We start from the raw sequence: 24,194 nt of genomic DNA, 5'->3' as shown, positions 1-24,194 counted from the left end.
ACACTGGTCCATCGAACTACCGCCCCCGTCTGCCTACCCCCTCAAGATCTACGTTCCTCCGGATGAGACGCCTCCGTGGCGTGGAAGTGTTATTCTCGAATATCGAGCTCCGGCTCATGAGTCCGCGACTTATATCTACCGCGGTATCCTCGGTGGGGCGCCTTTACTTGAGGGCCCCGGAAGATTAAAACCTTGTTACCGAAACTGTGCTGGGGCGGGGGAATTTATTATATCACGATGGACGGCCTAGGTATCCACCTATGGCCATGATATATATGTTGAAATTGTCTCGCGAGTGTATGGCTCGGGCTGCAGACAGAAAACTGCGCCCGAGCAAGGACGACGGGTGCGAAAGCCTGACTCAACCGGCAAGCATAGTTAAAGCGGCGTCCTTAGGGGCAGATTATTATGCCCCAACCGCACACGGTGCAAATTGCGACGAGGATACTTAGGCGCATACGGTTCTTTGGCCCTCCGGGGCATGTTGACACGGCCTTTATGTCAACGCTCAATAATCTTTTTTTTTAACCCGACACTCTCGGGGGGAGTTTTACGCTTTTCGAACTTCAATATGGGGGTCATTCGATGCAGCATTCAGATACGGCCGCCGGACAAACAGGTGTTATATACCAACTGCATCGAAACAAATCCATTGTTGCACAGCCCGGACGCCTCGTTGGATGGATTGGTCGCTGGAGTATTCTTAGTTAAGCTGGAAGACAGATCAATATTCTTACAATCGGCATGACATACCACTCCTAACGGGTGGTAATGGATGTGGGGTGCTTTAACAAAACTTCAACTAGAGGTTAGTAGCTCTGTACTATATCGTCCTGATTTCAGTAGAAATTCTTCTAACTCCGATTTCTTTTAGGATTTGTGGTATAATCACGATTAAAGCTGTTCTGGGGGTCGGAGGGATAGTTGGTAGTTTCGGTCTAAGATTCGCCGCTGGTTATATTGGTCCTAGGAATAGTATTCCCGAGGAAGATGATATTATGCTCAAGTCCCGATGATATCAACTTCTACAGTTGGTCGTGTAATATGGCCCTGGCCGCAAAAACCTTTTTGCAAACTACATGTTTGCATTTTTGCTTGAAAGTTGGCCTGAGAGACTATATGTAGATAGGTAGAATAGATCTATAGAAAGCAAGGCTAGATTTGAGATTAAATAGAACTGAGTGTTTTGATAGTTGTAGATATATATTACTCTACGCACGCATTCCATGCATGATCATAGCATGGCAGGATAACAGGGTTGAAGTTAGCTTAGAAGTTATATCAGCTTTCACGCACGTATAATGATAGTTGATTTTATGCTAATAATAATGAATTTGAAGTCAACTTTAAGAGCTTTATTAGATTCTATGCACGCAATCTTCTTAGTACCCCTCTTCCTAGCTACAAACAATCTATCAAAGCTATCTAGATAACTATTTAGCTAGTACCGAGGGTTATACTTAGGCATCTCAAGGTTCGTGAAGTCAACCTACTGAGTCTTGAGACCATGTTTCTAGGTAGGTCAATTTTAACCAAATGGGTACAAAAACAATGGTAGCCGGCACCAGTAGGCCCCGAACATAGAGTGCCTACGTTACACTTGTTACGGGTATATACATATACGTCACTTCTAACCTGCGCCTAGTCTCGGGGCTATGCCTACTGGTTTATCCCTTTAGAAGTGTAATACGCCTTGAAGGTAAAGAAACTTTGAATAGATGGCACGAAACCCAGCCGAATTCAAACTCCAGCGTGATATATCAATAAATTTCAAATAAACCACCCTCTTCAACAGAAATACGGAAGAGAAGCCGGCCTCTGGGGCTTGTCAAGTCATTTATATGGGTAGTATGAGTATTCTATTAATAGTTATTATTAGAACGACAGAGGGTAGCTTTCGAATCCGAGTAGACCCTGCAGAACGAACTGCCTTGGATATCGATCCGGAAATGACACTGGGCCTTGCCGACCAATTAGGTGTAATAGCTGTAAAGCACCCTGGGGATTGAATGGTTCAAGGGAAAAAATAAATCAGACGCATAGGTCATATCGCATATTTTGAACTTTGAAGTTCAGACGAAAACGAATCGTACATACATACACATGCATTGCACGTGCACGTGGGCTTCATGAATTCACAGCTAGCAGCTGTACAGCGAGCTCTGGACATCTGATGCCTCAAGAACTAGTTAGTGTCTAGAATTTTGAGATCGGAATTTTAAGATCGTTGAGATCAAAAACAAGAGGCGCAGGAAAGCACAGCCTAGATATGGAGATCAAGAGCTCAAAAAATGACTCTATCGCGTGTGACGTCCTGTGAATGGACCCTGGCCTGTTCATATCATTGCATTGCGGCCATTCCCAAAATGTATATTAATAGATTATTAGTGCCAATTGATTCCTTCTCATAATTCCTCTGGCTTTTTACTAGTCCTAAAATCCAATGAACTCAACTGGATCTCGCGTATGGACTACCTGATAAGAAGCTAATGAGAATCGCGAAGCACGTCAAAATTTTGTGGGCTGGATAAAGATGTTAATCAAATTAGCCTGGTGCAAGCACACTGGAATGTGCCTCAGATTTCCCGTTTTGGTGTGTGCGGTCCCACCCGTGCACTGTGACCGGGTTTCCGTCACCTGCAGCTCGATCGAATCCATAAAAATCTGTGAAGATTCGAAAATTAATTTACCCTAATCGAGATAGCTGATAGCTGAAGCATTTTCGCGTCTTCCAAAACGCATTCTAGATCGATATCTTGATGTCAAGCTGCAATTGCAGCTCCCTCAAAAAATCCGAAAATTCTCCATTCTTGGTGTTGGCGATGAGTTCGCTGTCACATTTTGCGGGTTGAAAAAGAAATGTTGGTTTTGACGTGGTCCAACTGGCTGGCTTGACTCCCCTCCAAACCTCCACAAACCATCCCACATCGCCAACATCACTTTGAAAGCGGGATGGCAAAAAAAAATCCTGTCTTCTCATTGCGAATTCGAAGCCCCCAGATTACGACTGGCCTTCGAAATGTGGTAAGCGTAGACGCAGTCCCAGCGAATCATGCCGTGGGACAGCATTGCTGCTCAGATCGCTTGCTAACATGCCCAATCTCGCTCAGAGCCAGGGAGCACTGCAATTGCAAGGCAATCGAAAGCAACGTCGGGCCGAAGGAGGCCTGCCAAGTTGTGTGAAACGTGTATCCATTGGCCATATTGGGCTCGATAACGGCTTTTACCATTGGCTATATCCTGCTCCTGCCCATGGTCGTCACATATCGCGATGACAGTTCTGGCTGCATGCACATTGCAATTGGGTGCATATCCGAGCCAATTGAAGTGATATGTATGCGTTGTCACGCAAAAAAGCGGAATGCCAGGCCAGTCCGTGAAAGTTAGAGGGAAACGGACGGGGCAAAATTTTCACGGGATGAGTAAAAAGGCAGGGAAAATGGCAACTGGTAGCAATGGCGAGAAGGTGGTGTGGAGACATGCGGATACACGCTGCTGGTGCGCTCTCCTGTGCAGCCAGACAGGTCAGCGACAGTGACTATGTTATGAGATAAGCCTGGTAACATATGCTTTGCAAGCTTTTTATTTTATTTTTTCTTTCTTTGTTTTCTCGATGGTTGCATCGGGTCAGGTTTATAATATAACATACTAGGTCGGCCCAGGAATGCTCGCCTTAGCACACCGATTACCTGCAAAGCAATATAAACCAAAAATCCGACTTAAAAAATTCAATTGCATCTCGAGCTTCAGCTTATCAAGGTCCAGGTGATCTTTTAGGAAGTTCTGGAAGCACAGTTTTTCAATCAAGATGTTTCTCTGGAGGTCAAAACCAACAGTTGAGGCAGAAGCCGCTGCTCCTGCTCCAGCACCTGTGGCCCCTTTGATTACCACAAGCCCTATTTCGGCATCGCCATCACCCGCCCGACCTGTTATTTCTGCAAACAGTATTTCTGTCACGTTTTCTTCATCCGACTTTTCTATCATTAAGGGAACATTGGGGAGGATAGACGACCGTACAAAGAACGCCGACAGCCAAAAAGCAGGGCCCAGGAAATTAAAGGGCAAGGATACCGATTATGAATACATTCAACATCTCGGGCAGGGCAGCTATGGGAATGTATCGAAGGTTAGACGAGCAAAAGATGGAAAGGTATGCAAAACAAAAATATATTTTATCGAGATAGACTCGAGGTTATCAATTAGGCAGGATTCTAATAAGTTTTGCAATTTAGATTATGGCCTGCAAGACTATCGATTGTGCTCGAAACCCACAGCTCTACGACTTTACATGTCGAGAAGTCGACATCTGGTCGTCCTTCAAGAATGAAAAATATATCGCCCAATATGCACAAGACTACTCATGGAACCCATCTACCAAAAGTATGAGACTCTACATGGAATTCTATGAGGGAGGTGACTTGCAAAAAGTGTTGGAGGCATGTCGGGCGGATGAGGTCGCAATTCATCCCTTGGTTGCAACCTACTGGGCCACTGAAATCGCCCGTGGTCTCAAGAACTGCCACGAGAGGGGTGTCGTTCATAAAGACTTGAAGCCATCTAATGGTATGTCTTCCCCCGCCAAAATGAAATATTCCGACCAGAGACTAATATTTTGTAGTTCTACTATCTATGCCATATGTCTACAACGACATGCTTTGGACTGCCACCCTAGGCGAGAACCTAACAGGTGTGTGCTTGAAATCTCTAAGATCAAAGAGAACAAGTCTAATATGACCATGTAACAGAGAAAGAAAAGCAGCTTGCCGGCCAGTTCACTCAGTGGCTCAAGACAAGGTCTCCATGGTGCCATATCTCCGACTTCGGCGTCGGAAAGAACTCGAAGGGTGGCCTCAATGGCGAGTCGCCTGTTAGTCTATCAACAGAGACTACATACGTTCCTCCAGTATGTTCAATATCCACTCAATTCTCAAAGCCATCCTACCAAAGAATACTAACGGTGCATTTAGGAATGTGTCGACTCTGCCTCAAAATATACAACTAAGTCAAATGTCTTCAGCCTTGGCCGAATTCTATATGCTCTATGTCAATGCGATCTCCCAGTAGATACTCCTCTCGAGGATATCCAACCTCTTCCAGTCGAATATCCTGAGCGATTACGTGCTTTGATTCCCAGATGCCTTAAGGCAGACCCCGCGGAAAGACCAACAGCGTCCGAAGTCGTTCTCGAGCTCATGGAATCCCTCGTGGATTTCTGCTGCGACAATCAATTCTTAAAGCTTAAGTCCAATATTGACCGACAAATCAATCCCACAAGGCCGATTGCCAGGACAAGGACCCTCTCAAGTGCGTCGACTCTGGCCAACGTCTACACCGCCCTGAACGGTGCCGTTACTGACTCTACAACCACCGAAAGACCCACCTCACCTGCTGTCCTCTCAATCTCCGACATTGACCCAATCTCTAGAACTGGAACTCCTTCTCAGGAACCCCGAAAATCAACTTCCTCGCCCACCGTCAAACATGTCTCCCTCGCCGTGATTCCAGAACAGGCCTCGCCGACCGTTGGCCCATCCGCCCCAGCCCCACCTCCAGCCAAGACTGCAGAAGATTTGCGTGAGGATCTCGTCAAAGCCTGGCACTCTCGTGATATTAACGCCATGGAGCGTGCCTTGGTCGCTGGTGCAGATGCCAACACAGTTGCCCGGTCGTGGCCCAAGATCGGTATTACGACCGAATACCCCCTGCTCAACTGGACGATCAAAGACGGCTGGTCGAAAATGATGCGACTTCTCGTCACTCATGGCGCTACTTTTGATGCCTCCATCTCTGACATCGTCACTAAGCTCTCCACGCAAACTGAGGTTAAGAGCTTCCAGAACCAATACCACCCAATTTATCTCGCCGTCTTCATCGCCGACTTTGGTATTCTCGATTTCTTCTTCGTCGAAAAAGGCTACAACGTCAACTCACAGCACCTGGAACGTGGAGATACTCCACTCCATATCGCAGTTATGAGGCAAGATTTGAGGGTTGTTAAGTACCTGCTCCAGAAAGGTGCTTCCACCGAATTCAGAAATGAATTTGGCGAATCTGGCGTTCACCAAGCTGCAAGGTCGTGGGGAACAAAGGTTAATCCGTGCCTTGAGTATCTCCTCGAGGTTTTCCCAGACGGTGTAAACGAAGTTGATGCATCTGGCAACACCCCGCTCCATATCGCCGCCAAAGATGGGTGTTTAGAGGGCATCAAGGTTCTTCTCAGGAAGGGTGCTAAGACTACAGTAAGAAACGAAGAAGGCAATACTCCTGAGATGCTGGCTATTGGAAGACAATCAATCGCTCAGGCTTTAAGAGAGGCTGAGGGACTCATCCCGATAAAAGAGAAGGATGAGTTCACACCAGAAATGAGCGTTGGTGTCATGCCCATTATGCCTGCTATGGCGGCTCCTGGTGTAGTCGCTTAGTTTTCTTCACTCCGTCTACGGGGTATGGGATGGTGAGTCTGGGACACGAGACAATATCTGTTTTATTTCCTTCTTTCTTTCTTTTTCGTTTCCTTTCTCGATGGGTTTTTGGAGTTCTAAGGTTTTGCTTTATCATCCTCTGCTTTCGGTGAGCCTTGAGTCTAGGCGTATATTGTGGCTGTTTTTTGTTCTTGGAATGGGTTTTTACTGTCCGCAATTCTTCGATTTTCCCCTCGCATCCATGATTTGACATTATCTCAGCTTCTTGCTGAATCTGCATTTGGTTTCACTCAATATGGTTTTTGTTTTCAATTTTACGAAGATTTCAAACGGCGTTACGAACAGACTGGAAAGACAAGGTACGATATTTTGCATGCGCACTACGCATAGGACGGGATTTAAGGACATTCATTCACGGGCGTTTTCATTACATCTTACTTTTCTATATTTTTCAATTTGGGAACGACAAACTACGAAACTTTAGTATATAGCATCTCCCTGGTTGGCGATACAGCGCGACCATACTTTCTTACGTTTTCCATTTGATACGGAGAACGGTTTTCTAATATATATTCAAATATAAATATTTTCTTTGAAAATTTCTTTCATGGAGCTCCGATTTGAAGACTTCGGATTCGTAGATTCTTCGAGGCGTAAAATCCTAACATCATGATCTACACTTGAAATCCAATAACTTCGATATACATTTGCCACTTTCTAACCTATTTCCGACCTAATTTTCTGCTTGTAATCTCTTAATCCAGAATTTTCGAAGGCGGGGAAGCAGTGGCAATGGACGAATTTCCCCGCTTTTGGCCTTCAAATCCCCGATTGCATATAATATCTCACGATCAATGATCATTAACGCCTTTCTCAAAATTTATTCCCCTCACCAGTGCACCGCAGTTACCGATGCCAACTCGACTCGACTATGACCGCAAGAGCGATTTTACTTTTACCCCCACCAATTGGTCAGCTTGATCCCCCAAAAGCATGTGCCCCCCATTGCATGCAGAAAAAATAGACATCAGATGGTACCTATCTGATATACTATATGCATGTACCGGCCACGAATCCCCCGCGCCACCTAATGTATGCAACATGTATGTATGTTCGTATGCAAGCTTGTCGGTTATCAGTAAACAGCAACTGCAGTCCGTCTGCCTGCCAGCTGTCCCTGACACAACTAAATTGCCTGAAACATAAAGTACTAATTTTACAAGGGTTGTATTTATCGATTAAGAGAAGGGAACAAAAGTTCTAGTATGGGCGCTAAGAGGACTTGAAGGAAGGTTATGAAACATGAACACGCACGTGCGGGGACATTCGAACAGCTCACCGTACATTGGAAAGGCTGTAAGCTGTGGTCGAAATAGTTACTACTGATAGAAGATTTGGGGTTTGAGATTGTTTATTCGGCCATGTGAAGCCGATCTTTTTGTGGGGAGAGGGGGATGGTATTGGGTTTCTTTTGACTATCCTTCAGGTTTTTTTTTTCTATTTCGAGGGTATGGCTGTGCAGAGTTAGGCTGGCATTGTCACTGCTAGTCGGAGAATGCCTTTTTTTTTGCTAGGCCCGCCGATACGGTAAAGGATCTTACTTTTTTTCCAATCAGTCAACTATTCTGATGAATCGGAATTTATGAAGTTAATTGAATCTCCATGCTTCAATTCATCTACGCACCCGGGAACTCATTGCAGCAGATGCCCTGTACCTACAGCTTTCGATCGAGCTTCTTAGTACTGCAATGAACGAGATGGGGTCGGGATTGTGCTTTTTAGAGCCCTGTATTTTTTAACAATGGGATTTGTAATTGATGGGAACGCTAGACTATATCAGTGCAAGTTCTTGGAATTGTGTCTATTGATATCGTTGGATCGTGTTACCGGATTATTATTGGTTATGAAGCAGGTGGTGTTGAAAATGGAATTGATATTGAGCATTTCGTCGACTCGATGATTAAGGATGGACGTAACATAGGTATACCGTATAGATCTTGTAGCCTGTTCCTTCAACTAATTATAAGCGCAGATATAGTACTAGCTAATCAGCTCAATATTTATTCAGCTAGGTTAACAAACTCCTGGTACTCAATGCGAGACAACCTATTATATATATATGAATCTCGAGATCTAGCAGTTTTCTATCGATATATCTAGGACCCAGTTAGTACTCGAGTGTAGATGCCTAAGTAGGTATTTATCATTAATCTGACAGCGACGGAGAACTTAGCAATCCACACCATCCAATCAAAGGTAATAATAATAATCGGGAATTTTTATAAGTTAGGGGCTTTTAGGCTCTAACTGTTTTAAATTTGCAATAGGAACATTCACTAAACCCCTTATTTAGAGCATTATACCGCACAAACCGAAGAGCCTAGAGACGATAATGAACTTCATTATTTTATCTTCGGGATTCCTTGATTATTTCGTGCATACGCAGGCTCCTAGGGCACGAGCAGGGTCTAGGATGAGGACTTTGTTTCGAATTTCCAGTGCATCATCCTTCGCATCCCTCATAAAATAAGATTTAGATCGGGTTTGACCCACCGTACTGCATCTATGAAATCCAATTCCCTGGGTGTTCTTTGTCTTATAATTTATATCTCGGCATGCTCATCGATGAAACCTCCTCTCAGCTACTATGCACCTCGATTTCACACATCACCGGTACTAAACCTCGATGCATCGATGCATCTAGAATTTAGACTAGATGCTCCCAAAGCCATTGCTCTCTTAGTTCAGGAATGATTCTATTCATTAAGTCCTTAAATATAGATGCTGCCGTGAAGCAGCCGGATTCTGGATCGATCATCGCTAGCCAGCACACGCAATACATCGATAAGATCCTAGCTTATTTTGCAACCTATAAGCTGAGGAAACCCACTTCAAGATACTCTAGTAGTTCGCAATTTTTCATCCTCCAAACAAGTCGAATCGATGATCGTAAACTAAGAGATGATATCTAGCAGATACGGACCCCCCCTAGTCTCGTTCCCAGACGTCACAAAGGGCAGCACTTTGTTTGGGACCCCCTCATTACAGCAATCTATCGGCTTCCAGAATGCGGCAGTTAAGGAACTATATTGGTTTTCACAATCATATTGAGTATAACCTGATATCAGCTGATATCATGGTGTTAGCCTCCGCGGCTTCGAGGTTACCAGAGGGAAGTGAGCAAAGTGTGGACCGCGTCTGTAATACGAGACTATGAAGATAGTAGGTAACAGAACTTACCACTAATAATTCGGGATATATTTAATATTTAACATCTAGATAAGTTTCGTGGAGAATCACAAATTTCTTGCATGCATAGCAAGTCTAGTCCAGGGGCGTGACTAGCCCTAGCCTCATTCCTAGACGTTAAGAGGAGAGGCAAGCCCTGAATAACCAGTCCAATCCCGGCACTCTCGAGAACGATAGTCTACCGAAGGCGCTGGCCGGCAAGCCGGCCGTGCCCCCCAAAGCTCGATAGATATCAAGTGTCCAACTCACTCAATATTTATCGATCAAAATGCTCGTTTGGAAAGGGCTATTCGTCGTGGTTGTTAATATGGCGCCGGGGATGATGATTGGCGGCGCCCATGCTGACATCACGAGTATGGCTTCAGTATATACATACTTGGCCTCGAACTTACAACTATACTTTGATTTATCATGGGTTCTATCTCTTGACGGGATCTACCGGCCTTGAAGTATCAGTTATCTGATAGCAATACAACCTAGCTGTCACTTAGAGCAGCAGGTATCTAAGTCCTAAAGGGTATAAACATGATAAAGCCCACCTAGAGTGCATACCTAAAGCTATTTCGTCGATGCAGCTCAACGAGTACAAAAAGGACACCAACTACTCGCTAACTCGGCCTCGACACCTTCTTCCTCATTCCTTACACTCGCAACCACTTTCTCAACCCTCTTTCACATCTCCATCACCATCTAGCCCTCTCTTGCTTCCCCCCAAAGCCCAAGAAGCTTTGGTTAAGTCAGCATCTATCCCTTAATATTCTGATCTCCTTACAGATTTCACTCTTTAGTGGTAAGTACAATTCCTCCCAAAGCTCCCAAGCTTGTGAAGAGTGGTTGATGTTGATCCAGTTGATGATAGATACAAGACCGCTTTTGGACTCCGTCACAGCTCCATCTAGAACGTTTCTAGACATCTTGGTAACCTAAAACCTTCATTATGTCATCCCATCCTCGTCAAGCTATCGCAGGAAACGGCTCTCCTGTTCAGAAAAAGACCCAGACCGTCCCTATTGTAGACACGGTCACGACGCCGAAGAAACGAGGGGGGCCTCCTCCCCTCCCTTCTACCCCTCCAGGTCAGGGGAATAGCCCCACGAGGCTTCCAACCACCCCAACCCATGGCTTTGGGAGCCCAGGGTCTCCTTTTGGGAGTCCAAAACCCCAATTTACTTCAAAATCCTCCATCCCCGGTCGTTGGCTACCTTCCTACCCTGAGGAATCAACTTCCCACTCAGGGTCTCAAGCAAAACTCCAGTCCGCTTCCCAAACGGGCGGAAATAAGAAAGGAAAGGCTAATCTCACGGAGATTTTCCATTCTATCAAAAACCAGAGTGTCACTTCTTCAGTGGTTGAGACTGTTGCTGAGAATACTACAGACACGGAGCAAGCAACCTCCCCCAAGCTTCCAAGCTCCTCATCCAATGGATCTTCTTCCTCACGTGAAAGAACTCCACCTTTCACCATTTACGAAGAGGCAGCTCTTAAGCCCTCAAGTTCTTCCAAAACTGCAGGCACCTCGCAGGCCGAGCCAACTCTTCAAGCTCCGACTCCAACCTCCAAGAAAGTTCCAGCTATTTTGCAGGCTTCTCAAGGGTATGGGCCCAACAGCCCGCTTCATTCTCCAGATTCGATCTGGGGCATGAAAAAGGGTAAGACGAAGTCCCCAGAAACTTTGCGCCGCATGCTTTCCGAAGCCCAAGACCGCGAACGTGTTGACGACGAGTTGGTCAAAATGAACGTCATTCCTCCAACGGCTCCTATTATCGGAGTCAGCGGGAAATGCCCCCGCCAGAATCCATTCCCTTCGTTCCCTATTTATGAAGGGCCCAAGAATAAGCCATTTGCTCCTGATGATATGGTCCTTCGATCTATGGCGGATATCCCTCAGTTCTTAGAAAAGTTCAAACCTAAGGAGGTCCGCGCCTTATTTGGAAACTATATCGGTGCGTTATTCTTCCTTTTCTACCGTCTGTAAATATCAAAATAGGTAGATACTAACATTTTAAATCTTTACAGCCAGTTGCGATGATATCGACAATATGGCCTGCCCGATGCGTATTGGACAGCTTTCCATATTCATTCCCATCAACATGAGAAACGGTGAGATCATCACCGTTGGCCTTGCCCCGGCCGAGCTCTTCCATACCAATTGGAAGGGAACTGGATCCCCAGTTCCCATTCCTGACCGATCTATCATCGGCAAGAGAGCCTATGCTGTCATCGTCCAACAATCCTTGCCGGCTGACTTCATTGTCAGTCGAAGTCTCGCAGCTCCGACTGGAAATACTCAGGGTATGTTATTCTAATGGCCTGCTTCATCAAGAGGTTAGCCGAATTGATGATTTCGTTTTAGGAACTGTCATCGGTATTGTCGGTAGTGCTTGCATTTTGCGTGTTGAGAAATGGTTCCTTCGCAGTGAGCACTTCAGCACACAGTCTCGCGTCATTCCGGTCATGGGTGAACTTCCCGACAAACCAAAGCTTGTCCTCTATAACTCACCTAGAGTTTACGATGAACACAAGGCCGAGCTTGAGAGAATGGCCCTGGAACGAAAGGACCAGGGGAGCCGTCTGAGTGTCAAAGACCTTGGAGGTACGTTCCACCAAATCCCAAAGGGGAAGACTTTAGGTTGGGACATCAAGGTTCTTGATTTCGGTCCGATTGGTCCACCGAAGTATTTGAGTATATCATCTCTAGGTGGTGAACCGGAGCCCAGATCTAAGCCGAAGAGGGTCCCATGGGATAACATCGACAACGGAACAGCTAACAATGGTCCGGATGAAAAGGCCGCATCAACGCTAGTCCCCAGCAGCACAGCGACGGAGGCGGGCACGATGATGGAATCGGAGGTGGAGGTGCCGAAGGACGGGTCGGTAGACACAGGGTCTACCGACAAGAAGAAGGGGGAGGTGGTGGTGAGAGTTTGAGTTGTTGTCTTGCGAAGTTGGACGTTCAAAGCCCTTAAATTAGATGCAGCATTTTACGTGCAGGTATGATGACATCGTCTACGCTCCCGCCGAGGTTAACGTTATACTAAAACTCTCTATAGGAAACTTCTTGGACCTGGGCTTTTGATTTGATCTTTCTATTGACTTAACTCTTTCAGCTGCCATTCGCCAACTTCGGCCTCGATCTCTTGTTTCTGGATTGCTTTTTCATCTTTTGACCTTGGATTTGTCTAGCCTTGATTCTAGAATTTGCCTTTGAACTAAGATTCTTTCATTATTCTATGGAAGACATCTTTCATCATGTTGATCTAAGGCACTCTTTTGCTATCAAGCCTCTCAGAAAACAATACATCTTATTATCCCTCTCCCCGACTGCTCTTGCCATTACACTTAAAACCTAGGTGCATCATCGGACATGTGAAAATGTGTTGCTACGATAAAATACAACACGATAGCTTCTAGTATTAGCATTACACAGACTTGAGCTGCAAACTGAACCTTGTCCCGATCTCGAAGCTAATATATGCTGCAGAGAATTGATTTAACAGTGCAGCTGCATGCAACGTTACTACAACAATCTACTGCATAATTGTGATCTCGCGAAGTCATGTGAAGAAGTACTTCTGTCTATTGGGACTAAGTAGCAATCTGCTATTTCAAACGACCCATAAATACAAATCCTGAGTCAAAAAGACCAACTACCGCTGCATCAAGGATTTAAGTTGTAGTACAGAGCTGTAGTGCCAATATGCGTTTCATAAGAAGCCTCAGAATGCCACCGTACGTATACTTGGGGTTCTAGATTCTATGATCATAGATCTATCTATCTATAGCCCTCGATCATGCCCATAAAACGCCGCTAATGTTCCCTTCCCTTTCTTATCGTGTCCATCTAACAAACTCATCCTTTCATCAGGTGCTATCATGCTCTCTGCATCGACTTCATAGTCTCCACCGTCTTCAGAAGAGATGCTATAACCATCTAACCAAGCGTTTCCTTGAATACCCGTTTCAATTGTATTCTTACCCGGTTCGCCGTGCTGGTAGTCTCTGATAGCGAAGAAGATGGCAGTTCCAATTAGGATTAGTTGCATGGTTCCTACTAGGACGTAAACTATCCATGCAGACCATCCGGCGAATCCTACGCGAGAAATGAGGGAGAAGCCGAATATCCATGTTGACTATTCACAGTTAGCATTCCCTTAAGCTCCAAAAAAGGGAGATATATATATATACTTACCGGTGTCGATAGTGCCAACATAGCTACACTTAAACTACCCAAATGTCCCAAATGCCAAGTAGTAAACACCTGCGGCAGCCACTGCGTACACGCTAACGCCGCAACTAGAACTCCCAAGAAATCCGCCCAATTCTGTGCATACCATGGGAATCGATGCATTATAATCGCAGAAATGAGCAAAATAAATAGCGCCCACGCAAATACAAAGAAAAGCACAAACCACGCTTTACGAGCTCGACGGTACGTACGCATCTGACTAGCCATCGAAGGGCGACGACCGGTTCTTTCGGCTTCGGCTTCTTCGCGTGCGTAGTATATGTATAGGAACATTACTCCCCAGAAACAAGCTACGCCGTTGATTACCTGCACCATACCGAGTAATCCCGCGATACATGGGTATGTATCGTTTGACCTGCAGCATCCCATGTCTACTTGGCTACTGGGTAGAACTAGGATGTTTGCGACGGCACACACACCAGATGAGGCTCCGAGGAGGATGTAAAGCGTGGAGAGGCCCTCGGCCGACTGACGGCGTATTATGCGGGCATATTGGGGTATGTAGGATGCGATTGTCCAGAATATTAAGCCACTGTTTGCTTACGATAATTAGCTTAAGATTTTTGATAGGGTGAGGAATTTAGCTTGCCAAGAGATAACAAAAGATGTCGTCGACGGGCTTTTTAGTTCATCGCATCTTGCGCTTGGGTTAATCTCGAATAGATTCTGGCTACCCGTATTTATCGAAAATCCAGACATTGAGGCCATCTTTTCGAAAGAGAAAATTGTAATGAGGTAGGATTATGTGAGGAGTAATGGTAAAGAAGATGGATTAAGGATCCTAATCTATTGATATTATTAATGGGGATATGATAGAAATATAACGCATTGATTACACTAGTGTCCTAGCTTCAAAAAGAGATATTGTGTTGTGGGTGGGTGGCGGAGCGTTATCGATGAGGTCAGTGCGAATTTGCATATGCGCAATATGGCAAACTAGACAAGGTTTTGATCCTGCACATTGCTCATCGCGAGCATTATCGGGAATCGAAAAAAAATGGCCACCCATAATTCAATATTTGAGGACGTATTAATTTTCTAAACGAGGCGATCAGAAAACAGGTTTATTGGTTACGAGACTGGGGGTGGTGTTCTAATCCTTGTTCTTGGAATTTCAAAACTCGTTTGGCAATTGGGGGGAGCTCAAGCGGGAAGTGCTAAGCTTCGACTGGCGATAAGTGATTGACCATGGAAGATGGTGGTGAGATGGATAGGGGACCCTAGCGTATTTTTTTAACCCTGGAAGGTGCATTTACTGTGTACGGTATCACAAAGGAAGAAACGGCATTTTCACTTGTCGGGCAAGTAATCAGAGATCGGGATGTCGTTTTCTAGTGCGACGATTTTAGTCCCCACTGGTCTCGTTGGTCCCCACGTGCTTGATAGAGTGGATTGTGTGATACAAGCAATAGTGTGTTGTAGACGTTGTATTCCGCGAATTTGGTAACGATGTACATGCTTGTCGTTGTAACCGTATTAGGTTAGCGTCATCAAACGCTATTTATGTCACCTGACTGTATCACCAAGAAAACCACACACAACACATCGTCGTGATGCATTGTTTGAGACTTGGAGCACGAATTTGGATCCATGTTCAGTCTCTGAGGACTTATGCATGCCACACTAGAATTTAGACTCTACGATTACCTAGAGTATGCACGGTGGTATGTTCTATTTGAAGGTTTAACTTAGCTAAAACACAAAAGCTGTAGATCTTTTGGTCTATTTGTCTAGATTAAATAGGATTATACATGCTGTCGAGATTTCGATGTCTCGATGTAGACCCGATAATATACATACTACAACAAGGCCCTAGTGTGTTAGAAAGGCCCAAACCTTCTTTGCATATATCTGATGGGGATGAATTTATGTATTTCTGATATAATACTAAATATAGATACTTCACGTGGAAGAAGAGTAAATATAAGGCCCAGTGGTTTTAGCAACTAATATTCTTGAAATACGAAGTGTAGTGGCTATCTATTTCAATATTCCCGTCAGGCAGGGTCTAGGGAAAGAAGGCTAGGCTTGAAAATAAGCGAGGAATTTCATTTTCCGCTCTTATTCGGAAACAGAAATTCTCGAGATCCTTTCATTAGCAGACCCGACGCCTGATCAGAACCCGAATCCCTATAGCTATGCCTCTATCTCAGAATAACCTTGTCGAAATCCGAGTGTCGCGATCCTTACATGTATATTTCTCGACAATCGTATACATGTAAGGATCTAACTACGACAAGCATATACAGCAGGTACAACTCCTCGCAGACGTTGCGATTCGACCCCGCATTAGGCGTGTGCACCTTGTATTTCATCGTCGCTACCGCCAGATGACTACAATTAATAACCGTTCCTCGAGTCAAATCCTGGTGTTTTATCGGCTAATTAGTTTCATAAAGAATCACGATATTGTGGATCCTGAGTCGACGTCTATGATTTTTAGCCATGACCACACGTAGGTCTCACGATGATTATACCGTGGGATGGATATGTGCGCTTCCAAAAGAGCAAACGGCGGCGATTTTGGTGCTTGATGAAGAACACGAAGACCTCACGAATCCTCCATGGGATAAGAATGCCTATATATTAGGGTCAATGGGTCAGCATAACGTCGCCATAACTTGTTTACCGATACGATGTTACGGTACGAACCAAATGGCAGCAACCGCATCAATTATGGCGATCACTTTTCCATCGATTAAAATCACGCTTATGGTGGGGATTGGGGGCGGGATTCCATCCAAAGTTAAACTGGGTGATGTTGTCATTAGCACTGAGTGGATTCAATGGGACATGGGAAAAACGAGTGGGGATTTTGAGCTTAATAGCAGGCATTTTTACCCACCGAAGGGATTATCGGCCGCGATGTCAAAGCTGCAGGCCCAACAGAATATCCGCGGGACGAAAATAGAACAACATCTTGACGATATAAAAAGAAATAATCGACATTTACCAGACGAGTATACTTCAGTGAAAGGGCTGGAGGGTTCAGTGGACCCTGGGAGAGCTCGAGTTCATTATGGACTTATTGCATCCGGTAATCAAGTTATTAAGAACGCTCAAAAAAGAGATGAGATCAGCAAGTGTCTGGGAAATAAGGTGTTTTGTATTGAAATGGAAGCTGCTGGGCTAGTGGATTGTCCTGCAGCCATCATACGAGGTATTTGCGATTACGCAGATGAGACGAAGAATGATGATTGGCAAGAGTATGCCGCAGTTTTGGCCGCTATCTGCGCGAAGGAACTTCTGAAGTGCGTACAGCCAAGCCACATAAACAGCGCACAGCCTATGCGGGCGAACCTACCGCAAGGATTTGGGGTGGCCAATCTAGCGCAGGCGCATCCGCCTTCGAGAGTAGGAATAGCGGCAAGATTAGAGCGCGATATCGATTTACAAAGCGGGGGTACTTCTAATCCATTTGGCGTCGGCGAGACCGGACGATGTCAGTACTGCAATTTCCCCCTCCCGACTGATAATACAGACGTCTGAAGTGTTCTAACCTTGACTACCTTTTTTCCCCGGCTATAAGATCACGAAGTGGACTTCCGCTCCTCGGAGGGCGATTACAATAGAAAATGGCCCGAAACTGAAGTGGGATACAGCCACCAAGAAAACAACATTTTTAACCAAAGGCAACCGAAGCCTAGCATTTCACATTCCCCCAAACCTCGAAAGCAAAGCAAAGCCAAAGGAAAATATAATTCAAGTCTGGGGTCGGAGGACTTTGGAGATAACGATGATGCCCAAGAAAACGAATCCTCTAGCACACAGTCCCTGCGAGCTCGTGTTCTACGTTCGCCTGATCAACAGAACGAGTATGAGGTTGATGAATTACCTTTTTCTCAGGCCGGTATCAGCTCTGAAGACGAGGATATTAGTACTCCAACATCCATCCCAAAACAGCAAGTCGCAAAAAAAACGAATAAGGCCCGGCAGGACATTTCAAAAGAATCCCTTAGTGTTTCAAGTGTTGATGTTCCCGCTCTCGAGGAGCGCATGAAATCTAGTGATTTTTTCGCGTGAGTTCAACCAAAGTATGATTGATTGATTTTTTGGTACAAATTTTGACCGTCGCGGATATAGAGATCACCAAGACTCTCAGAAAGCCCTTAACCCTCGGGATATCGGCTGTTCTGAGCAAAGGACTATTAGTGCTCTTCCCGCTACTCCCTCCCTAAGAGCCGTTACCCCCGAACGCCGAGATGTGGAAAGAATGGCGAGCACTCAGCAGAGCGGCATGTTGGGCAGATATACTGGGTGGACTCGAGGACCGAAGCCCTATGAATGGAACCCCCTTCCGTTCAAAAAATCTGGCGAATAATTGTCGACCGTTCCAGAAAACACGATTATGAAAATAAAACCCGATTCCGAGCCAAGGAGCTCAAAGAGAAGGCAAAAGAACATTGTTAATAAACAGCTATCGATATCAGAATCCCCCGAACATCAGAAGCATGAGATCTTTGAGCACCCACCTCATCCAACGACACCGTATTCTGGGGATGACTGGGAACGAGACCAGGGATAATCAACGAAAATGATTTCCATAGCAATGCTAGTTCATGAGCTAGCAAAACGTCCCTAAAATTATCCGGAAATAAACCCGACGGTGAATTTGATTTCTGGTCCATAGGCATGTCAGCAGTTGTAAAATCAGCCGTTGAACGAGTTTATTTTGACCAACCTACCAAACAAATTTGTACAAAAGGTTTTGATTTCAGCAAAATCAATCAATTTAAATAGTCTCAGAGCCAGAGCTGCCCCCAATTTAAACACAAAGCATAAGTTCGAGTATTTCAAATGATGAGGGTAAAAAGAAAGTTCTTGTATTTTCACATAGGTATCATAGCATTAATAATATGAGACCATAATTTAAGGGGATCATAAATGATCCACCATCACTACTTACCTATTTTGGTTTGGTTATAATAACTTGGATCACCAACGATGTTAATAGGTAGATTTACAGGCTCACAGACCTCCCTAGCACCTAGCCCTCAAATTCTTAGTAGCTTAGACTCTTAGGCTAGCTTGGACTGTCGTCGTCTGGTTTAGGAGACCGGTATATACAGCGAGCAAGACTGTGTTGTTAACGTTGGAACTTTCAAACTGGGTACAGAGCTATCAGCAAATGACTTTCAAGTCACATGATAGCAACACAAGGCATCCCACGCCAATCCACATGTCCGGCATGCTGCCAGCAACCTTCGTGATGGCCATCTTATTCGATTCGATTAGCTGCAGCTAAACACCAACCCACGCTCTCCTTCCTCGCACATCGCTCACATCGCCGACCTCCGATGGGATAATCTCCCTGAAGCCGATTTCCCCCTAATAAACGTACCGTGTACGGGCCTAATGCCTGCTGATGCATGTTCCAGCAGTTCCAGTTCAAGTCCGAACCAGTAACAAATCAGCTTGAGAGCCCTATTCCCAAACACCCTGACTCGCGCTGCTCCCAACCAGTGACGTTCCCTACAGTTTAGCGGCCGTCGTTGAAGGCAAATCCGTATCTTTGGGTCCTGTCGTGCAGGAAGTGGAGTCGTAGTCTCGATACGGTCCCTTGCGATCGTTTTGAAACCATCCTATCTCGTGGCTGGCCGCTGCTATAATCACGGGTCAAGTCCGTCTTTGGTTCCTGGATCTTACATGAATCACCGAAAGAAGTATTTGACCGATTCTTTGGTCTTATTCTCTCTGCGTATTCTACATTGCTCCGGCAAGGAAGTATTTAGCAATAGCTGCCTATCGCCGAATGTTGAAACGAGACAGGGCATCTTATCGCTGAAGACGCTAGTTTGAGCCGAAGAAGCGAAGGACCAGAACCCACCAAACCAAATCCTTTTTTCTTCAAATCCCAGCCGAACTAAGTCGGCAGGCCAGGCGAAGAAATTCCCACGAGGAACTAACGAACGAGACGGGTTTAATTTCTAATACGCAGATTCGATCGAAGCCTAGCCATAGTGGTCTTATCGCCAACGGTAATTACGCCCGGTTGACGCAGGACCATCCATCGATTAACTACCCGCCTGTCTGTCCCAGCATATTAGCTCTAAGCTTGGTTCTTTACCAGCATTATTGAAACCTTCCTCTTTCACGAGATTTCATAACGTAAGAAAAACCCTTATTTGGACGTTGTCATGCTCCCCAGATTCTCTGTCGAATTTTCTTCGAAGTTTTCCAACCATCTGATTTCGAGCTTTCACACGAGGCTAGCCCATACTCACAGTCGAGAAATTTGATCTTAGTCCTTTTTATATATTTTATTTCATTTATTTTTTTTGCCTTCGCGGGATATTCTTCCCAAGACGGGACCTTGTGGTACACTAACCTGGTCCTGTCTTCTTGCCTTTTGCGTAATCGATAGCACTCTATCGTCTTCCATCGTCTTTCACTAGCCGACTCAACGTCCTGCCTAATAGCGACGCCTCCATATATCCGCTACTTGTGCCTGCTGTACCCGAATGCGCCATATACCGCGATGAGTTTGTAGCTTCATCTCGCCAGCCTCCGACATATTTTTCTCATCCCCAAAAGAAAAATTCTATCTTAACATAAGAAAATCACCCCGACTCCGAAATCTCGCCGGGACTTCCTCCTGCCTCTCCGTTCTTGACCATGTCGAATGACTTCATAGATGGTGCTTCGAATGTAAAACGGCGGCGGCGCGAGTCGCCGTCGGATTCCGAATCGCACAATTCCCCGCCGCAGCCGACATCTGCGACACAGGCGAATCCTCCACCGACGCAGCTATCCGGCGCCACCTCGTTTCGAAGCGTGACAGCGTGTAATAGGTGTAGACTAAGAAAGAATCGGTGTGATCAGAGAATACCAGCATGCACACAGTGTGAAAAGGTGGGAGTGAAGTGTGTGGGCTATGATCCAATTACCAAGAGAGAGATACCAAGGAGGTGGGTCCATATATTGAGCCTATCAAATGGAATTCGTGATACTGACCTGACATTCCGAACAGCTATGTCAGCTACCTCGAAGAACGAGTGACATACCTCGAAAATATTCTATCAACAAACAGCCTTCCCTTTGAACCTCCCACCTCATTTTTTCCTCTTAATGGCCAGGTAGCAACGTCTCCAAGTGCATCCGGTGTTCATCCTTTATCACCATCGCTGTCAAGGAATGGCATCGATAATATTAATGAAGGCGCATCCCCTGGTTTTGTTAAACCCCCTACGCCGGTGTCAACTCAGCATACCCCCGGCATAGTTACCATCAACCCCGGCAATCGTCCGATCGATGAAAATACCGACCTGATCAAAAATGACCCTACGCTCTCCGCTATATCTTCAATTCCAGTTCAAGGTACATCGGATCCCAGATTTTTAGGCTCTACATCTGGCATTTCCTTCGCTCGTCTGGTCTTCGAAGCCGTCAAGTCTACCAATGGTGGCGCTAGCAGCATTGATATAGGTAATGGTGGTGGGAGCGGTAGTGGGAATGGGAGTGGAAGTGGGAGCTATACGCCCGTCGGGCGCTGGAACCGCCGCTCATTCGCCCAACCCGGAGTGTTTAGCAAAGATACCGACATGCGCGATTCTTTCTTCGGCTTACAAGCCAAACCTGCAATTCCATCAGCTCCATTCCCTAGCGAAGGCCTCGGCCGAAAGCTAGTAGAACTGTATTTCGAGCACTCGAACCCGCAGATACCGATTCTACATCGGGTCGAATTTATGAAGTTCTTCGAAGCAGCGTACGATATTCGCCCTGGAGAGGCAAGGAGCCCACAAACGTTGTATCTACTAAATATCGTGTTCGCTATTGGAGCCGGAATATTTGTGGACAGAACTCCAGCACCAAGTCCCGGTATTGGAGCAGATATGAAGAGTATTTATGAAGGGAAACAACAGCCAGAGGCGTACCATGCTGCTGCAGTGGTACATCTTGAGGAATTTTTGCGGGCTAGCTCTGGTGGGTTGGAAGAGCTGCAAGCTGTATTATTACTTGCGGCATACGCGATTTTGAGGCCGGTTAGCCCTGGTGTCTGGTATATAATTGGGGTTGCGATGAGGCTAGCAGTTGATTTGGGCTTGTTTACAGAAGAAGTAGTGCCGAAGGGCGTTGGTGACGATGGAATGAGAGGGTGGAGGAGAGATCTAAGGAGGAGATTGTTCTGGTGTACATACAGCTTGGATAGGCTTGTTAGTACATGTGTCGGGCGGCCGGTGCAGATTGCCGACGAAGTTATTGGTATTGAGGTACGATTATACCTAACCAAGAAGGGAAATATGATGAGCCCGCTGACTTTCCGTATTAGTTTCCGAGCTTCCTACCTGACGAGTTCATCACACCAATGGGCATCAAGCAGCCATCGACCCCGCCAGCAGCGACATACAAAAGTATATCATATGCCTATTTCCAGCTCCGCCTTTTACAGTCAGAAATACTGCAGGTCCACCACTACCAGCAGACACACAATCATCCTAATAGTCTTCCTCAACATGTCCACCCGACTGGTCTCAATCTCGTTACACCATTCCTAAAGCCCCACCAGAGCCTCTTAGAGTGGAGGAATAGTGTTGACGGCCGACTAAGGGAATGGTTTGAAGGATGCCCGAAAACTAAAGAAGCCACTGGATGCGCGTTTAGTCTCGAGTTTTTGGAGCTGAACTACTGGTTAACACTCATGATGTTGTATCGACCGAGTTTGTCAGTTCCTGATTTATTAGCTGAGAAGTTTGGAACCAACGTTGACCCAAACGGAAAGGTTAAGGTTGATGGGTTGGAGAACCGACAAAGGGATAAAGTGAGAGATAAAGAGGAGGAGGAGAGGGTATACGGCGTTGTTGCAGAAGCAGGAATGAAAGTCCTACGGCTATACCGACAACTTCATCGGATGCGACAAGTGAATCATACATTCTTAGCGGTGCATCACTTGTTCATGGCCGGTAAGTCCCCTCATCTTGCTAAAGTTCACTCAGGGCTCCTTTGCTAATACTTATTAGGCATATCATTCCTCTACGCTATATGGCATTCACCGACAGTTCGGGCTAAACTCTCGATGGACGATGTCGATTTCACTATCCTAGCCGCAACCTCCGTTCTCGGCGACCTTTCCGACCGCTGCCCACCTGCGGAAGCTTGTCGCGTTTCATTCGAGCGGATGTCCCGCGCGACAGTAACAATGTGTCTCTCTGGTGCAGAACCCCAAAACCTAAATCTCAATAAAGACGCACCGAGCCCGCCGCCAGACGAGATCAAACCATACACATCGAAACCCGAGGATGAAAGACGTCCAGTTTCAAAAAGGAAGCGACAACATAATTTTGATCATCAGTTTAGGGAACTATTCGCGGGCAATGAGGACGTATTGAGCCAAGGTACCGGTGCCGGAAAGATACCACGAGGTACTAAGGTTGGGAAGTCGCAAAGACTGGTAGATCGTGGGTTTCACGCTGTTATCAAGGAGAAGCCAATAGATGACCCAAACAATGAAGGCGAGGAAGAAGTCGAAGACGAGGAATCGAGGAGAGCGGCTGCCGCGGAAGGAATGCTTGCCGCTAGTGGCGGCGTGTTTTCACCGGGAGCACAAGCATACAGTATTGCGGAGGGAATGACACCAGGTGACGACGAAAGCCTGATATCTAGTACAAACTCGTATCTTGCGGCTACAGGTGCAGGGTTGCCGACGTCTGCATCCCAAGCCGGGGATTCTTTAATGAGTGGGGTTGATGTTGACAATGATGATTGGACTGCTGGTTATAATGGGCTCAGTGAGTTCGGGATGGAGGCCGCTGCGAATAATGCTGCAACGGCAGCTGCTAATGCCGCGAGCGGGTTTGGAGGACTGGATGGAGGAAGTGGATGGGGTGGGCCGTTTGATTTGAATATGAACTATGGTGGGTGGGGGGTTGGAGGATTAGATGGAAGTTGGACGAACGACAATAGACAGATGGAGCTTTTTGATAGCTTCTTCTTTGGAGGGCCGGGACTATGAGTGTAAATTGAGATTCGGGAAGGTGGATATGAACGGGAATTTTGGGACATACTTTTTCTTTCTTTTCTTGGATATAACTTGTTCGTTTTTTTAACTATTTTCGGGTCATATATTTTGGGGCGATGTATAATGATATCATGGCGTTATGATTTATTTTTCGATCGATTTTATAACGGAAAGTCGTTTAACTCTCGCCTCTCTTTGGGTATAACGGAAATAAAATGACATTCATTCTCATCCATACGCTCACAATAAATTAATGACGCTTCCCATTTATAAATTTGCCATATATATAGCTAAATGCCTAATCTTGTGTAGTCAAGATATA

At 45.7% G+C, this 24,194-nt stretch overlaps 5 protein-coding genes across 5 annotated transcripts; 4 read left to right on the top strand and 1 right to left on the bottom strand.

The window, feature by feature from the left end:
• Nucleotides 1-3,808: 3,808 nt before the first annotated feature.
• Nucleotides 3,809-6,422, top strand: AOL_s00176g88 (uncharacterized protein; the record flags this gene model as incomplete). The annotated part of the gene is made up of 5 exons (XM_011128223.1): nt 3,809-4,150; nt 4,233-4,563; nt 4,619-4,687; nt 4,746-4,903; nt 4,968-6,422. The coding sequence occupies 5 exons, from the start codon at nt 3,809-3,811 to the stop codon at nt 6,420-6,422; spliced, it is 2,355 nt and encodes a 784-aa protein (XP_011126525.1).
• A 4,186-nt stretch (nt 6,423-10,608) lies between these two features.
• Nucleotides 10,609-12,599, top strand: AOL_s00176g87 (uncharacterized protein; the record flags this gene model as incomplete). The annotated part of the gene is made up of 3 exons (XM_011128222.1): nt 10,609-11,614; nt 11,688-11,963; nt 12,025-12,599. 3 exons carry the CDS (start codon nt 10,609-10,611, stop codon nt 12,597-12,599), a joined length of 1,857 nt encoding a protein of 618 aa, XP_011126524.1.
• Nucleotides 12,600-13,447: 848 nt separating this feature from the next.
• On the bottom strand, nt 13,448-14,019 carry AOL_s00176g86 (uncharacterized protein; the record flags this gene model as incomplete). Its single annotated transcript, XM_011128221.1, has 2 exons — nt 13,448-13,801; nt 13,861-14,019. 2 exons carry the CDS (start codon nt 14,017-14,019, stop codon nt 13,448-13,450), a joined length of 513 nt encoding a protein of 170 aa, XP_011126523.1.
• A 2,343-nt stretch (nt 14,020-16,362) lies between these two features.
• Nucleotides 16,363-18,238, top strand: AOL_s00176g85 (uncharacterized protein; the record flags this gene model as incomplete). Its single annotated transcript, XM_011128220.1, has 3 exons — nt 16,363-17,359; nt 17,447-17,936; nt 18,001-18,238. The coding sequence occupies 3 exons, from the start codon at nt 16,363-16,365 to the stop codon at nt 18,236-18,238; spliced, it is 1,725 nt and encodes a 574-aa protein (XP_011126522.1).
• A 2,294-nt stretch (nt 18,239-20,532) lies between these two features.
• AOL_s00176g84 (uncharacterized protein) lies at nt 20,533-23,866 on the top strand (the record flags this gene model as incomplete). Its single annotated transcript, XM_011128219.1, has 4 exons — nt 20,533-20,825; nt 20,888-22,127; nt 22,187-22,817; nt 22,875-23,866. 4 exons carry the CDS (start codon nt 20,533-20,535, stop codon nt 23,864-23,866), a joined length of 3,156 nt encoding a protein of 1,051 aa, XP_011126521.1.
• Between the last annotated feature and the right edge of the window lie 328 nt (nt 23,867-24,194).

The sequence above is a fragment of the Orbilia oligospora genome (genome assembly GCF_000225545.1).
Source record: "Orbilia oligospora ATCC 24927 unplaced genomic scaffold scaffold00176, whole genome shotgun sequence".
NCBI classification, from domain to species: domain Eukaryota; kingdom Fungi; phylum Ascomycota; class Orbiliomycetes; order Orbiliales; family Orbiliaceae; genus Orbilia; species Orbilia oligospora.
Note: the sequence above shows the minus strand (reverse complement) of the source record. Positions and strands in the feature narration are given on the sequence as shown.